The 16,836-nt window shown below is 37.1% G+C and overlaps 1 protein-coding gene and 1 pseudogene across 3 annotated transcripts in view; one reads left to right on the plus strand and one right to left on the minus strand.

Annotated features, from left to right (window-relative positions):
* The window catches only part of ZFYVE9 (zinc finger FYVE-type containing 9), a 142,227-nt gene that overhangs the window by 17,499 nt on the left and 107,892 nt on the right, over positions 1–16,836 (plus strand). For all 3 annotated transcript variants that reach the window (XM_059137367.1, XM_059137369.1, XM_059137368.1), the window contains one exon: positions 2,058–4,138. In XM_059137367.1, coding sequence (XP_058993350.1) covers positions 2,058–4,138 — 2,081 coding nt within the window. The remainder of the gene's footprint in view (positions 1–2,057; positions 4,139–16,836) is intronic.
* Positions 15,132–15,693, minus strand: LOC131809820 (large ribosomal subunit protein uL15-like; annotated as a pseudogene).

Raw genomic sequence — 16,836 nt, forward strand, 5'->3', positions numbered from 1 at the left:
TTATACCCATGTAGTAGGTAATTGAATAATCACATTTTTAATAACTGATCTACCATTCTTGTTTGAATATTATTAAATATTCTTGTAAGAAGCAGCATTTCGTTTTTAGTTCCATGAACCATGTTGGAAATAATGATTTTTTTTTTTTTAAAGGAAGTTTATGTTGTTAAATCTCAAGTCTCTGTTAGCCCAAGTTGGGGCAACTCATGATTTTAACATTCAGTATTCAAGACCATTCTCTACACATTTTGATGTCTTATGGCCTTTACAGTCTGGTCTTTCTAGCTTCTTTTCACTACTTGCTTACACTAATTCTTTTTTCAGCCCAAACTGATTTGCTTATTGCTCTCTCAGATTGTTGTGTTTGGGTCTATACTTGTTCCCCCTTAAGAATGACCTCTTTTCCACATTTAAATAAAATTGTCTTTGAATCCCAGGCATAATGCTGTCCTGTATGGCTAATTAGATATTCATGTGTACAGTACCTATTTTTTATTTTTCTAACTAGATTATGTATTTCTTGGAGGCCAGAGCTATCATTTAATCTTCATGCTCCTTAAGCACAATGCTTTTACTATGGTAGATACTCACTCAGCATATATTTATTGTGTACCTACTACATAGCAGGCACAGTGCAAAGTGTGTGAGGGCTTACATTGATGGAGAGAAATGGTTTCTGTCTGAAAAAGTCAGGTAGAAGCCTGACTTATTTACTAGACTTATAACACTTCGAATGTTATGGTCTAGTAAATGCTTAAATAGAGACATGAACAAGGTGCTAAGGGGGCATTAAAGGTTAATGTTACTATTGAGGGGAAAATATATCTTTATTGATTTCAGGATTATGATTATTAGATTTACTGTAAGAAGACAGCAAGAAAGACAGTAGGTGTATTATTTCTTATTTCTCTAAATATACATACGGCACTATAACTTGGAGAAATAATCATCATAGTTATAATCTCTTAAAAAGTAAACATGAAATTATGCTTATTGATAGAATATAAGTAGGTTGATTTAATAAGATAAATGAATATTTTTCTGCCAAGTGTTCTCAGATAATTATATAAATATAAACCTAATTAGTAATGTGACACAGTTATGAGTATAATTTCATATACTATAGCAAACTTTTTAAAATACTTGTTATGGACAAATTTCAAATACATACAAAAAGCAGAATAGTGTAGTAAACTCTGGTATACCCAGTTTCCCAGCTTCAGCAGTAATTAACATGGTTCCAATTTTGTTTCATTTGTATCTTCATCCACTACTCACTGCTTGTTATGTTTTTACAGGTTTTTTTTTTTTTTTAAGATTTTATTTATTTGAGAGAGAGCATGCGCACAAGCATGAGCATTGGGGAGGGGTAGAGGGAGAGGGAGAAGCAGACTCCCCACTGAGCAGGGAGCGGAAGGCTGGGCTTGATCCCAGGACCCTGTGATAACGATCTGAGCCAAAGGTAGATATTTAAGCGACTGAGCCACCCGGCGCCCTTTTTTATTTATTTTTTTTTTTAAAGAAGAAATTTAAATACATTAAAATGAATAGATCTTAACTGTACCAGTTTTGATCAGTAAATACATCAATGTAACCCACATTCCAGTCATAATGTAGATTATAGATCACTCTGTCTCCACAGAAAATTCCTTCGTTTTCCCTCTTACTCAATTAGTTGCCCTAATTTTTTTGCAGCTTAGATTAGTCTGCACCCTATGTTGTATGCAGCCAATCGAAGGCCTTTCTAATTGCTACTGCCTGCCCCCACTACCAAGTATAGCCTCTGTGCCATCTTTATGTTAATAGATTGAGGTAGAATTCTTTTGTTGTTTGGAATCTTCTGGGATATTACCATTTGGCGACATGTAATATAGAAACAGTCTGAAGAATATTTTTTTTATTCTTAGCTAAAAATTAGAAACTTCATGTTCTAGGAATATTCTGTTTTTAGATATCCTGGGAATATTTTATTTTCAGAATGTTTGCAAATATAGTTAATTGAGTCCTAGCTTTTCTAGTGACACCAGGAAACTTATTGAAATTATTTATCTTTTCAGATGAAACAGTTTCTCCTATTTTATTGGATACCAAGTGGAATAAGATTCTAGATCCCCCGTCTCACCGACTGTCATTTAACCCCGCATTGGCCAGTGTGAATGAACCTGCAGTTTCTAATGAGCCACAGCCACAACTAAAAGTCTTCTCTCTGGCTCATTCAGCTTCTTTGACCACAGAGGGAGAGGATCATTGTGCTAATGGACAGGACTATAATCTGAATCCAGAGATCAGCACAATGTGGATCGATGAAAATGCTGTTGCAGAAGATCAGTTAATTAAGAGGAACTGTAATCGAGATGATCAATGTAGTACTGTTGAAGTCGGAGAGAAGAAATGTGGAAACTTAGCTTGTCTGCCGGATGAGAAGAATGTTCTTGTCGTAGCCGTCATGCATAACTGTGATAAGAGGACATTACAAAACGATTTGCAGGATTGTAATAATTATAATAGTCAGTCCCTCATGGATGCTTTTAGCTGTTCACTGGATAACGAAAATAGACAAACTGATCAATTTAGTTTTAGTATAAATGGGTCCACTGAAAAAGATATGAATTCAGAGAAACAAATAGATCTGTTGAATAGATCAAGTGCAGTGGGGGATTCTGTTAAACATACATGTACTACTTCATCTGATAATCTAGCCAGTGTCTGTTCCCCTTCACAATTAAAGGATGATGAAAATCCAGGGAGAGGCCCACCCATGTCTGTGATTGCAAGTTTAACAATTGATTCAATAGTCTCATCCCAGGGAACAGATGAAGGTCCTGATGCTAAAAAGCAAGAGAACTATATACCAGATGAGCTTCTCCCTAGGACAGATCTAGGGAGTCCAAACTCCTTTTCCCATTTGAGTGAGGGGATTTTAATGAAAAAAGAGCCAACAGAGGAGACAACTGAAGAATCTCTCCGATCTGGTTTACCTTTGCTTCTCAAAACAGACATGCCTAATGGGTCTGGAAGGGATGATAACTGTGAACAGTTTTCTGATTGTCTTGTGCCTAGTGATCTTAGAGCTAACAAAAAGGAAGGTTGTGAACATGAAGAAATTCTTGGCAGTACAGAACTTCTTAATATGACAGAGCATTTCTCTGACTCTCAGGAAATGACTAATTGGAAATTGACTAAACTAAATGATATGAATGACAGCCAAATAAATAAAGAAAATGAGAAGTTTCTGCCAATGAATCAGCCTGAGGACATTTACAATGATAGTGGAGGAGAGTGTGATAAAATGGCAGAAGCAGGTCTAGATTTAAAAGGAACTTGCACCAATGAAAGTGAAGGATGTGATTTCTCCACTGTGGATACACCAGCAGCAAATTCTCTATCTAATTGTGATTCCTATGGAATGCAGAGCCCAGTTGTTTGTTTTGTTCCAAAGACTTTACCCTCCAAAGAAGATTCAGTAACAGAAGAAAAAGAAATAGAAGAGAGCAAGTCAGAATGCTACTCAAATATTTATGAGCAGAGAGGAAATGAAGCCACAGAAGGGAGTGGACTACTTTTAAACAGCACTGGTGACCTAATGAAGAAAAATTATTTACACAGTTTCTGTAGCCAAGTTCCATCAGTGCTCGGTCAGTCTTCACCCAAGATAGTAGCAAACCTGCAATCTATCAGTGTTCCTTTTGGTGGTGCAAGACCCAAGCAACCTTCTAATCTTAAACTTCAAATTCCAAAGCCATTGTCTGACCATTTACAAAATGACCTTCCTACAAATAGTGGAAATAATATTAAAAACAAAAATGATGTTCTTGGGAAAGCAAAATTAGGGGAGAACTCAGCAACCAGTGTATGCAATGCCTCCTTGGGAAACATCTCTATTGCTGATACAAATGGGGAACATTTAGAAAGCTACGAGTCTGGGATATCCAGTAGACCGTGCCTTGCTTTAGCTCCAGAAAGCCCAGATAATGATCTCAGAGCTGGTCAGTTTGGAATTTCTGCCAGAAAGCCATTTACTACTCTGGGTGAGGTGGCTCCTGTATGGGTACCAGATTCTCAGGCTCCAAACTGCATGAAATGTGAAGCCAGGTTCACATTCACCAAAAGAAGGCATCATTGCAGAGCGTGTGGGAAGGTAAGTTGTGTGTGTTTTAAGTCAGAAATACTGCATGCCCACTTTATTAAGCTCAATTAAAGATTAATAAAGTCAATATAAAGTGAATATACTTCTGGTTGAGAAGACATTATAAATAGCTTGGAACATCCAGTTCTAGTAAATTTCTAAATAAAAAAATGACCTTGCTGAATCTTAGTGTTTATATAACTTTTTTTGTTGCCAAGATTTAAGTTGAATCACTTTCCATGAACAGATGAAAATTGAGGAAGTGTTAACTTTGTGGTTTCTCTATTGATAGATACTTGGTTAATGGAATAGTTTGAAATAAGGAAGTTTTTTTTTTTTTTTTTTAAGTAAAGAAATACTTGAGATTGACTTCATATTTTTTTAATTCTTGGGAAATTGAATATTACACTTGAAATCCATCCTACTTTTTGGTGTAGGATTTTGGTCACTCTGCTAGACATTCTGAAACTTTTTATACACATATACACATATTTTGTCTTTTCCCCCAATGTCATTTTTTTTTTAAAGATTTATCTGAGGGGAGTGAGGGGGAGAGGGAGTCACAAGCAGACTCCGTGTTCAGTGTGGATGGAGCTGGACCCAGGGCTCAATTTCATGACCCTGAGATCACAACCTGAGCCAAAACCAAGAGTCAGAAACTTAACGGACTGAGCCACTCAGCCATGCACCCATCTCCATGTAACTCTGATACAAAGTAGAGTTGAGGGCTATAGATCCTATGACAAGGTTATAAGAATAATGGATATTCCTTAGCTCTTCCTGAGTTTTGCTTGCTAGTGGTTTATCTTTTTAACAAAGAACTGTAAACAAGGAGGAAGGGAATTTTATATATTTAAAAAGAATGCAAAGTTTGGTTTCAGGTATGGATTTCCATTTTAACATCCTTACTATTAACTATAAAAGCTTAATAGCTTTTGTTTTTATAAAAACAAAATAGAAAGATTAGTAATTTTCATAAATGAGATTACTAATGTAATAGTAAGTGCTTAGTAATTAAATGTGTACTTCCCTTCTTTTCTGATTTATTGGCCTACTTGTGTTAATTAGGATGCTTTCAGCTTTAAGGCATAGAGTATCTGATCCTTAGTGACGTGACAAAAATAACATTTTATATAACAGGAAGCCTGAAAGATAGAGAGTCACTTATGTCTGGGTGGAGTCAGAATCACTAAAGTTTTCTTGGTCTTCCACTTGTGGTTGCAAGAGAGTTGTACAGCTCTATGCATTAAATTCAAGCTGGCAACTTCTCAAGTACAGGGAAATTGGTTGGGGGCAAAAGATGAATTTTTTTCCAGCTTTGCACGTGTATATATTAAGTAGCCTGTTCTTGCTGCCCTCTCATCAGGGAGGAAAGAATCCTTAGCAACTTCTTTCAATTTTTTGGCCAGTTGTAGATCACAGGTCCAATTTTATACCAATCATTTAGAAAGGGGAATAGGATTGCTAGAATTAGCTAAGAAGATCAGTCATGATCATTCCCTGGGGCTGAGCCCAATGTTGCCTGAACCGAAGTGGGATTCTATTAATATGGAAAAGGAGGATAATGGTTCCTGGGTGGGTAGTCAGTAAGGGCTACTATAAGGGTACAAAAGAACCAAGTGATGGGGAGCAGAAGAAAGTGAAAGCTGTGATTGGGCTGCTGGTCTCTGATTATTAAAATTTGAAGAAAATAATGTGTCTAATTCCTAAATAGCTAGTAGTCTAAAGTAAACCTGTAGTCAGTTGCCTCAGTAGTCAGTTTTCTTTTAAGCAATTAGAGTTGTCATTTTTATGTTGTTCTTTGTGTTACTTACTCTGTATAATACTTTCTGAAAACTTTGCTCTCTTGAGCAAATAGTAACGCTTTTGCCCCACATCAGCATATCCAGATGTAATGAATAAATAGGTAACTTAGGTGGATTTAGAATAGAAATGGTAGCAAAATGCATATAAACTGAAAAAAGTAGATGGGAGTTTTTCTGAGTAGAATTTATGAATTTATAGATTCATGTGGATTATGGATTCATATTCTATTTTTTTTCCTTTTCATCTCCAGTTACCTCAGGGATGTTCTAAGGATTGATGAGATAAGGTCTGTGTAAAAAATCCTTGAGCTTCTCAGAAGAAAAGAGCTTAAAAACATAGGTATATTTTTTCTAGCTAGTAATGAGATCATACTGGGAATATAGCTAGAAAAATACCCCAAGCAATGGGATTTTGTAAAGTAATGTTTACTATTGAAAAAAAGAAATTTAGTTTGCATATCCAGTAATTTCTGTACTTAATAAAAAAAGCTTAATACTCTTTAACAAGCATATATTAAGCATCTAATATATGAAGGGTTCTGGGCTAAGTATTAGAGATTTAGAGATACAAAAATTGTGATATATGATCTCATGGAGTTTGTAATTAAGGGCACTGGTTTCAGTAATTTGGGAGAAAATCTGGATTTCCTGGAGTTAAAAAAAAAAATCCTAAAAAAATCGTGAACCTCTGATCTGAGTAGACAAACAGACCATCCCATAGCAAAGTAGAAGACATTATATTAAGAGCTAGTTATATATATTTTATATTTATTCTCATTATACTCTTGTAGAATGGGTTGTTAACTTTTTCCTAAATGATAGGTTAAGAATCAGAGACTCTGAATGGTCAAGGAATATGCGTAGGATCTCACAGCTTGAAGGTGCTAGAGCCAGCTTTAAAACTAGTACTCCTTTTTTTTTCTTTAAAGACTGATTTATTTATCTACAAGAAAGAGACACTGACAGCCTGAATAGGGGGAGAGACAGAGGGAGAGAAACTTAAGCAGACTCCCCACTGAGTGCAAAGCCCCACATGGGACTGGATCCCATGGCTCATGAGATCATGACCTGAGCCAGAACCAAAAGTGAAACACTTAACTGCCTGAGCCACCAGCAGCCCCAAACTAGCATTCTTTCAGTCATACTGCTTCTAGCACGTCTCCTCATTTATAATAGCAGTATGAACAAAATAGATAATTGAGAATGAAAGCTTAATTTTTCGAAGAATGGCAGAGGGAATCAGTCATGTTACAAAATGACTATTTGGAATGAACAAAAAACGACTCTTTGGAGAGGGAGATATAAAAAAGTGGATATAATTTGTGGGACAGAGTCTAAAGTATATGAGAAAAATGAGATCACATCAGAATACAGGTGGAAAATCAGTGGGGAAAGGGAAATTCATCTTACAGAAGAGTGGGTCAAGATGAAAATACTTGAATATAGAAGGAGTTAACAGAAAACTGTGGGAAATTATCTAGCATAGTTTAAAGCTTATATTCAATTCCTGATAAGCAGTAGAATTGTTGTAACATTCATCTTGGTAAAATGTAATTAAGTAGAATATAAAATAATTACACTAGAATTTATGAAAGTATTAAAATGTTGCAGTTTATCTCTATTACTAAAATGGAGATCGAGATATCTGGATTCCATTCCTGTCTTCATTGTTAATTGGAAAAGTATGTCATACTCTAAAATGCTCAGCAAATGTGAGTTTTATTTTATGATTTCACACATTATTAATTTAGATAATTGCTCCATATAACAACATAATCCCTACTTCTCCTGTATAATAGGCAATAAATTATAGTGTAGAAAGAGTACAGAGTTCTTTCCCCAAAAGATGCTTTCTTAAGTTCAAATGATCACCATTACTACATATCCATATTAATTTCCTATGGAAATCACCAGCTTCAGATCATGGTTTTTCATTCTCTCTTAAGTTCCATTTTGACCTCTTTTTATTTGATCATTCGACTTCAGAGGACTAAGAAAGCATTGAGTTTAAGAGTTAAGGAAAGAGAAGTTTTGAAAGTGAAAAATTTCTAAAAGAAAAAATGTCACATATCTTCTATTTGGTTATTTTCTTTTTTTTCTTTCTAAGATTTTATTTATTTGAGAGAGCACACACATGGCGGGAGGTGGGGTGAGGAAGGGAGGGGCAGAGGGAAAGAGAGAAGCAGATTCCACACTGAGCAAGCAGTCTAAAGCAGGGCTCTGTCCCAGGACCCTGGGATCATTACCTGAGCCAAAAGTAGGCACTTAACCAGCTAAGCTGCCCAAGCATCCCTGGTCAACCATTACCATCTCTGATGTGGCCAGTTATTATTTACTTGTTACTATCTGGTTAATGACTGCTCTATTTACTATTTAATAGAAATAAACATAAAAATATTCTTTAAGGGGCACCTGGGTGGCTCAATGGGTTAAAGCCTCTTCCTTCCGCTCAGGTTATGTATGATCCCAGGGTCCTGGGATTGAGCCCTGCATCGGGCTCTCCGCTCAGCAGGGAGCCTGCTTCCTCCTCTCTCTCTGCCTGCTTTCCTGCCTACCTGTGATCTCTGTCTGTCAAATAAATAAATAAAATCTTGAAAAAAAATTCTTTAAAAAGTAAAACTTCTTGAACTATAATTATTACCTGGATATTTTGTATTTGTTTGAGATGGTGTGAAAGATGAAAATAGAATAACATTTTTGAAGGCACCTGGGTGGCTCAGTGGGTTAAGCCTCTGCCTTTAGCTCAGGTCATGATCTCAGGGTTCTGAGATCAAGCCCTGCATCGGGCTGTCTGCTCAGTGGGGAGCCTGCTTCCCCTTCTCTCTCTGCCTGCCTCTCTGCCTACTTGTGATCTCTCTCTGTCAAATTAAAAAAAAAAGAATAACTATTTTTTGACACTTCCACTTTATGCTAGGCTTGTCTAATATTACAGTTCTCTGAAATATAGTTACAGATGAGAAAAATGTACCTCAGTCCTCAGAGTTTGAAAATTAGAGTGCATGGATTTTTTTTTTTTTTTAAGATTTTATTTATTTATTTGAGAGAGAGAGTGTGAGGAGGGGAAGGAGCAGATAGACAAGCAGACTCCCCACTGGCTCAGCAGGAGCCCAAGGTGGAGTTATCCCAGGACCTTGAGCCACAAGCAGACACTTAACCAGCTGAGCCACTTAGGTCTCCCAAGAGTGTGTGGATTTCAAGACAAATCTGTGTGACTCCAAAGCCTTATGCTCTTTTTACTACATTGGACATAGCAACAAGATTCATCTGTGCTTAAATTGCTTCTAGAAATATGATTTTTTGTCTTTGGGTGAACATTAGTTTTGGGCAGCAGTAAAGGATTGGGAATTTGAGTATTTGACTTTGAAAGGAAGATAAAAATTTTGAGTGGGACTCTCAGGTGAAATTACCAAAGTAGCGGGATTTTAGTTTTGTTTTTTTTTTTTTAAGATTTTATTTATTTATTTGACAGAGAGAGAGGGAGAGATCACAAGTAGGCAGAGAGGCAGGCAGAGAAAGAGGGAGAAGCTGGCTCCCCGCTGAGCAGAGAGCCTGATGTGGGGCTCTATCCCAGGATCCTGGGACTATGACCTGAGCTGAAGGCAGAGGTTACCCCACTGAGCCACCCAGGCACCCCTATTCAAGTTTTTTTGATATATCAAGTCTTGACTTACAAAGTAGAAATGGAATAAAATGGGCACCAAGTCATTGAACAAGGAGAGATTTATTGATGGTAATATATATCACTCCAGTTTACTCACAATTATTTTTTCCTTTGTAATTGATTTTTAAAGTATAACTCAAAGTAGATGTGTTTTTGGTTTTGTTTTGTTTTGTTTTTTACTGCATTAGTAATGTGAATAAATAGAACAGAGAAGAGAACTGCAAGAGAGTTAATGTAGAAAAGAACACTGGAATGGGTATGAAAGAGCTCTAGGCTTCTGTTTCCTCTTCTGTAAAAGGAAGGGATTGCATAGACTATTTCTGTTTCCTTGAAGCTCTCTGAAAGAGCTTATATAAACTTTTTAAAAAAAAAAAATAGAGGGACGCCTGGGTGGCTCATTTGGTTAAGCAGCTGCCTTCGGCTCAGGTCATGATCCCAGCATCCTGGGATCGAGTCCCACATCGGGCTCCTTGCTCGGCAGGGAGCCTGCTTCTCCCTCTGCCTCTGCCTGCCTCTTTGTCTGCCTGTGCTCAGTCGCTCTCTCTCCCTCTGTCTCTGGCAAATAAATAAATAAAATCTTAAAAAAAACTTTTTTTTTAAAAAATAGAAAAGGAAATAGAATGATTTGTGCTGGCAATGATTTATCTCTATAAAATTATTACTAAATGTACTGATGAGCTAAGGTCAGTCACTTTGTGGGAAGAATGCACCATTAAACATTTTGAAGTGTGCTGTGCATTTTGAAGTGTGTTTTCTGGAAGTCATCTCAGTTAAACTGAAATGCTATTTATCAAGGTGTCAAGTATGCTATACTGAAGGTTTTATTTTGCAGATACTGTTGCCTTTTTGATTCATTTCCAGTATGAATTTCTTCAGTATCCCTATAGGCACACATGATCTTCTTCACTTAGAGTTTATTAGAAAAATAGTTTGATGACAAGCCTGATGTCAAAATGACATATTGAGAGGCACCTGGGTGGCTCGGTGGGTTAAAGCCTCTACCTTTGGCTCAGGTCATGATCCCAGGGTCCTGGGATCGAGCCCCGCATCAGGCTCTCTGCTTGGGAGCCTGCTTCCTCTCTCTCTCTGCCTGCCCCTCTGCCTACTTGTGATCTCTGTCTGTCAAATAAATAAAATCTTAAAAAAAAAAAAAAAGACATATTGGAAAATGATCCAGATTAATTTTTAATGTAGTTCTGACAAGTTTCCCCCTTACAGACACTTAGGATTATAGATATTTAACATAATGAGCATTTATAAATGTAATTATAAAATGTTAATTTGATATAGTTTTGTATTTATAGGCTATATAAATATTTTATAAATTTATATAATTTATATAACATGTTTATGTATAGAATGAAAAATACAGTCAGTATCTAACTCTGCTTTTCTTATTTATCTATAAAAAATATTTATTTATTTATTTATTTGACAGAGATCACAAGTAGGCAGAGAGGCAGGCAGAGAGAGAGGAAGGGAAACAGGCTCCCTGCTGAGCAGAGAGCCCAACTCCGGCCTCGATCCCAGGACCCTGGGATCATGACCTGAGCCGAAGGCAGAGGCTTTAACCCACTGAGCCACCCAGGCGCCCTATTTAATTTTATTTTTTAAAGATTTTATTTATTTATTTGAGAGAGAGAGAGTGAAACAGCACAAGCAAGGAAAGCGGTAGAGGGAGAAAGGGGCTCCCCTTTGATCAGGGAGCCCAATGAGGGTTTGATTGCAGGACCCTAGGATCATGACATGAGCTGAAGGCAGACGCTTAACCGTCTGAGCCACCCAGGCGCCCTGCTTTTCTTTTTTTAAAGATTTTATTTCTTTATTTGACAGAGACACAGCGAGAGAAGCGCTCAGCAGGGAGCCTGATTTGGGCTCCATCCCAGTCCCCTGGGATCATGACTTGAGCGGAAGGCAGATGCTTAATGACTAAGCCACCCAGGAGCCCCCTAACTCTGCTTGTATTTTGACATTAATAATGTCAGGAGTAATTTTATATATAAAAGTGCATAACAGAACTATCGGGGCACCTGTGTGGCTCAGTCGTTTAACCGTCCCGCTCTTGGTTTTTGTCTCAGGTGTTGATCTCATAGGTCATGGGATGGAGCCCCCGAGGGGCTGGCTATTGCTCAGTGGGGTGCCTGCCTGAACTGATTCTCTCCCTCTGGCCCTCCCCTCACTCATATATTCTCAGTCTCTCTCTCTCTCAGATAGGTAAATCTTTAAAAAAAAAAAAAAATATATATATATATATATAATATTTTGTTATCTATGTTGTAATACCCAATTTTTAGTTTAATTAAGTGAAAATATACCTTGAAAATTAAAATATCATATTTAAAAGAACTTCAAATTTAAAACCAAGAATAAAACACATTTTTTAAACTAACTTTTTTAGAAGCTAACAATATTTTTATTCAGTAATATTACAGAATATAGCATTATGTTCACCTAAAATATTAGGGGAAGTTGTAATGTTTTCAGTGCTATCTGGGATAAAATAATATTATTTTGGAGTATGAAAAATTTTTTTTTTTTTTTAATATTTTATTTATTTATTTGAGAGAGAGACAGTGAGAGAGAGCATGAGCGAGGAGAAGGTCAGAGAGAGAAGCAGACTCCCCATGGAGCTGGGAGCCTGATGCGGGACTCGATCCCAGGAATCCAGGATCATGACCTGAGCCGAAGGCAGTCGTCCAACCAACTGAGCCACCCAGGCGTCCCAAGTATGAAAAAATTTGATGGTGCTTATTTTTTAACCATAGGAAAATTATTTTCAGTACTATAACCTAAGATGACAAGATATGCAAAATCATGTCTGTCTGTGCTGTCAGTCTGTGTTATTTTATGCTTTGACTTTGGTCAAAGAATCTTGACTGAATTGAAGATTATTTTCAACTATGTTTAAATAGAGGTTAGATAAATGTCATAATTTGTAAATGAAATTTGTAATTGTAAATGCCGTATATTTAAAAAAGGCAGCCCGGGTGCCTGGGTGGGTCAGTCGGTTGCTAAGCATCTGCCTTTGGCTCAGGTCCTGATCTCAGGGTTCTGGGATGGAGCTGCATCGGGCTCCCTGCTCAGTGGGAAGCCTGCTTCTCCCTCTCCCTCGCCACCTGCTTGTGTTCCCTCTCTCGCTGTGTCTCTCTCTCTCTGTCAAATAAATAAATAAAATCTTTAAAAATAAGTAAATAAATAAATAAAATTAAAAAGGCAGCCAGGTAAGAGAGTCTTTCCCTTGTCACCTTGTTACCTGCCAGTGTTCAAGTATATGTTGATCATTTAAAGCATGTAAGACCCTCATTATAATAGTGTCTCTCTGTATAATGCCATGAAATTGAATCACAGATGACAAAACAGCCTTCAGTTAAGATGTTTTTAATTTAGTAACTAATGCCTGTTGCATTAGTTATGACAAACTTGCCTGATACCAAATGTGATTTATATCATAATGTAATGTTTTAGCAGGACTCTAAGGGTATTTGTCAATATTGACTTCATTCAGGTATTATAAATATTTTGATCTTGAGAGCTCTAGAATGTGCCACGACCTTCCTCATCTCTACAAGGACAGAAGTACTGGAATACTATTCTTCTGTTCTTGTTTCCTTTTATTTCATATTGGATTGACTTCATTTTATTTTACCTATTTTGGAACTCAGGCATCGAGAATCATACTCCTCAGTTCATGGCGCCTTTTAAAAAAAAAGAGTTATTTATTTATTTTAGAGGGAGAGGGAAAGGGCAGAGGGAGAACAAGAGTCCCAGGCAAGGTCCCTGCTGAATGTGGAGCTACCCAGGGCTCGATTTCATGACTGCCCAAGATCCTGACCTGGGGCCAAACCAGGAGTCAGACACCCTACTGATTACACCACCCAGGTGCCCCTTATGGTACACTTTTTTTAAAAATTTCAATTCCGGTTAGTTAAAATACAGTGTATTTTAATATTACTTTAAAATAATATTTATGGGGCGCCTTCGGCTGGTTGGTTAAGCAGCTGCCTTCGGCTCAGGTAATGATCCCAGGGTTCTGGGATTGAGCCCCCCATTGGGCTCCTTGCTCAGCAGGGAGCCTGCTTCTCTTCCCTTTGCCTGCCTGCCTGCCACTCCCCCTGCTTGTGCTCTCTCTCTCTGTCTCTCTCTGTGTCAAATAAATAAATAAATAAATATTTGAAAAAATAATGTTTATGATGACAACCTCATGTCTACCTCTGAATATACCCATTTAAAAAACAACAGACTATTTTTTAGAGCAGAAAAACTGAACAGCAGGTATAGAGTTCCCATACCCCCCCATTTGACCCCATTATTAGCATCTTGCCAATTATGTGCTACATTTTTAAAAATTGATGAACCAATACAATATATTGTTATTAACTGAAGGTCTATAAAATAAATACATACTGTAGTTTACTTTAGATTCACTCTTTGTGTTAAAAAGTTCTGTGGGTTTTGATAAATGCATATTATGTATCCTATTATGGTATCCTATAGAATAATTATACTAACCTAAAAATCCTTTGTGCCCCGCCTTGTGCCTTCCTTCCTCCCACTTAACTGCTGAAGTCACTGATGTTTTTACTCTCCCTACAGTTATGTAACCTTTTCATACTGGCTTCTTTCACTTAGTAATATGCATTTAAGTTTCCTCCATGTCTTTTAAAAAAATGAGGTATAATTGAAATACATTATATCAGTATCAGGTGTGTAAGATAATGATTTGATATTTGCATATATTGTGAAATGATCACCCCAATAAATCTAGTTAATATATGTTACCACACATAGTTACAAAACTTTTTTTGTGATGAGAACTTTTAAGATTTACTTTCTGAGGGGTACCTCGTTGGCTCAGTGGGTGGAGTATGCAACTCTTGATCTTGGAGTCATTAATGTCAAGCCCTCACTGGGTATAGAGATCACTTGAAAATAATTTTTATTAAAAAAAGATTTACTCGGGGCACCTGGGTGGCTCAGTGGATTAAGCCGCTGCCTTCGGCTCAGGTCATGATCTCAGGGTCCTGGGATCGAGCCCCGCATCGGGCTCTCTGCTCAGCAGGGGGCCTGCTTCCTCCTCTCTTTCTCTCTCTGCCTGCCTCTCTGTCTACTTGTGATCTCTCTCTGTCAAATAAATAAATAAAATCTTTAAAAAAAAAAAAAAAAAGATTTACTCTCAGCAACTTTCAAATATGCAATACAGTACTATTAACTATAGTCACCATGATATACACTACATCTCCAGGACTTATTTTATAATGAGTTATAAAATAACCTTACCCAATTTTCCCAGCCCTCAATTCCCACCTCTGGCATCCACTAATCTGTTTTCTCTGTGAGCTTTATTTATTTATTTTTTAAAATAGTTTCTACATATAAGTGAGCTCATACAGTATTTGTCTTTCTCTAACATTTACTTAGCATAATGCCCTCAAGGTCCATCCTACTGTTGTAAATAACAAGATCCCCCACTCCCCCCCCCTTTTTTTTTTTTTAAAAAAAAGCACTTGTTAACATTTAATGAACCTCCCCATATGTGGCTTCAAGCTGCTAGAATACAGGCAGCTGACACCCTTAACTTCTCTGTTCTTCTCCAGAAGAGTTTGGCCTGACAGGCTGTTTTGGGAGTTTTCCCTTTCACAAAACTTTTTGTAGTAGCCCAATCGCATCACATCAATGATAGGAGCAACTCCAGTCTTGTTTTTGGTGGCATTTACCTGTGTCTGCTCACTGACCAAGGTCCACAGTTTATCAAGGTTGACAGTTGGGCAGAAGCTCTGGTTTCTCTTTAAGTGGTAATGTCTCATACCGACTTTTACAAAGTAACCTGGGTGATATTTTTCGAAGTATAATCCTAAGATCCTATGGTAATACAGGCCACCAGCATTATCCTGGCCTCCTGGGTGCTTCCGGTGCTTGTGGATGCCGCCGTGGCCATGGCTCACGTGGGCCCAAAGTTTCCGGGTCTTCCTCAGGCTAGAAGCATGTCAGCAGCCCAGATGGAAAAGAAGATTTCCCCCTTTTTTATGGGTGAATAAAATACCATTGTGTATATGTATACACAATGTATACTGTATTTTCTTCACTTACCCATTAAGGGACATACAGGTTGTTACTGTATCTTGGCTATTGTAAATAATGCTGCAAAGAACTTGGGGGATACAGATAATGTTTTTGAATTAGTGTCTTCTTTCTTTTTTTTTTTTTTTTTTGGATGACTGTCCAGAAACAGAATTGCTAGGTCATATGGTAGTTCTATTTTTAATTTTTAGAAGAACCTTCATACTGTTTTTCATAGTAGATGCTTCAATTTACATTCCCACTAATATTGCACAAGGGTTTTCTTTTCTCCATATCACTACCAACAGTTGTTATCTCTTTTCTTTTTGATAGCCATTCTAACAGGTGTGCCATTGATGTCTCACTGTGGGTTTGATTTGCATTTCCCTGATGATTAGTGATGTTGAGCAGCTTTTTATGTACTTCTTGGCCATGTCTGTTCAGATCTTCTGCCCCCTTCTTTAATCAGATTTTTCTATTAAGTTGTATGAGTTCTTCATGTATTTTAAATATTAACCCTTAGCAGATATATGATTTGCAAGTATTTTCTCTCATTCCATAGGTTCCCTTTTCATTTTGTTGATGGTTTCCTCTACTGTGCAGAAGCTTTTTAGGTGATGTAGTCCTACTTGTTTATCTTTACGTTTATTTTCTTTGGTTTTGGTGTCAAAGAACTAAAAAACATCATTGCCAAAACCAGTGTCAAGGAACCTCCATGTCTTTTGTGACTTGATAGTTCATTTCTTCGTATTTATGAATATGTTATTGTATGGGTATACCACAGCTTGTTTATTCATTCAGCTGTTGAATGACATCTTCATTGCTTCTCATTTTTGGCAATTGTAAGTAAAGCTATTGTAAACATTCATGTGCAGGTTTTTGCGTGGACATAAGTTTTCACCTCATTTGTATAAAAACCTAGGAACATGATCGCTGGATCATATGGTAAGCTTATGTTTCTCTTGGTAAGAAACTGCCATAGTGTCTTCCAAAGTGGCTGTACCTTTTTGTATTCCCATCAGCAGTAAGTGAGAGTTCTTGCCCCACATCTTCACCTGCATTTGGTGTTGTCAGTTTTGGATTTTAACTATTCATATAGGTGTGTGGTAGTTTCTCATTTTTGTTTTAATTTGCAATTCTTTGCAATTCCCTAATGACATATGGTGAACATCCTTTCATATGCTTAT

The sequence above is a fragment of the Mustela lutreola genome, chromosome 10 (genome assembly GCF_030435805.1).
Source record: "Mustela lutreola isolate mMusLut2 chromosome 10, mMusLut2.pri, whole genome shotgun sequence".
In the NCBI taxonomy this organism is placed as follows: Eukaryota; Metazoa; Chordata; class Mammalia; order Carnivora; family Mustelidae; genus Mustela; species Mustela lutreola.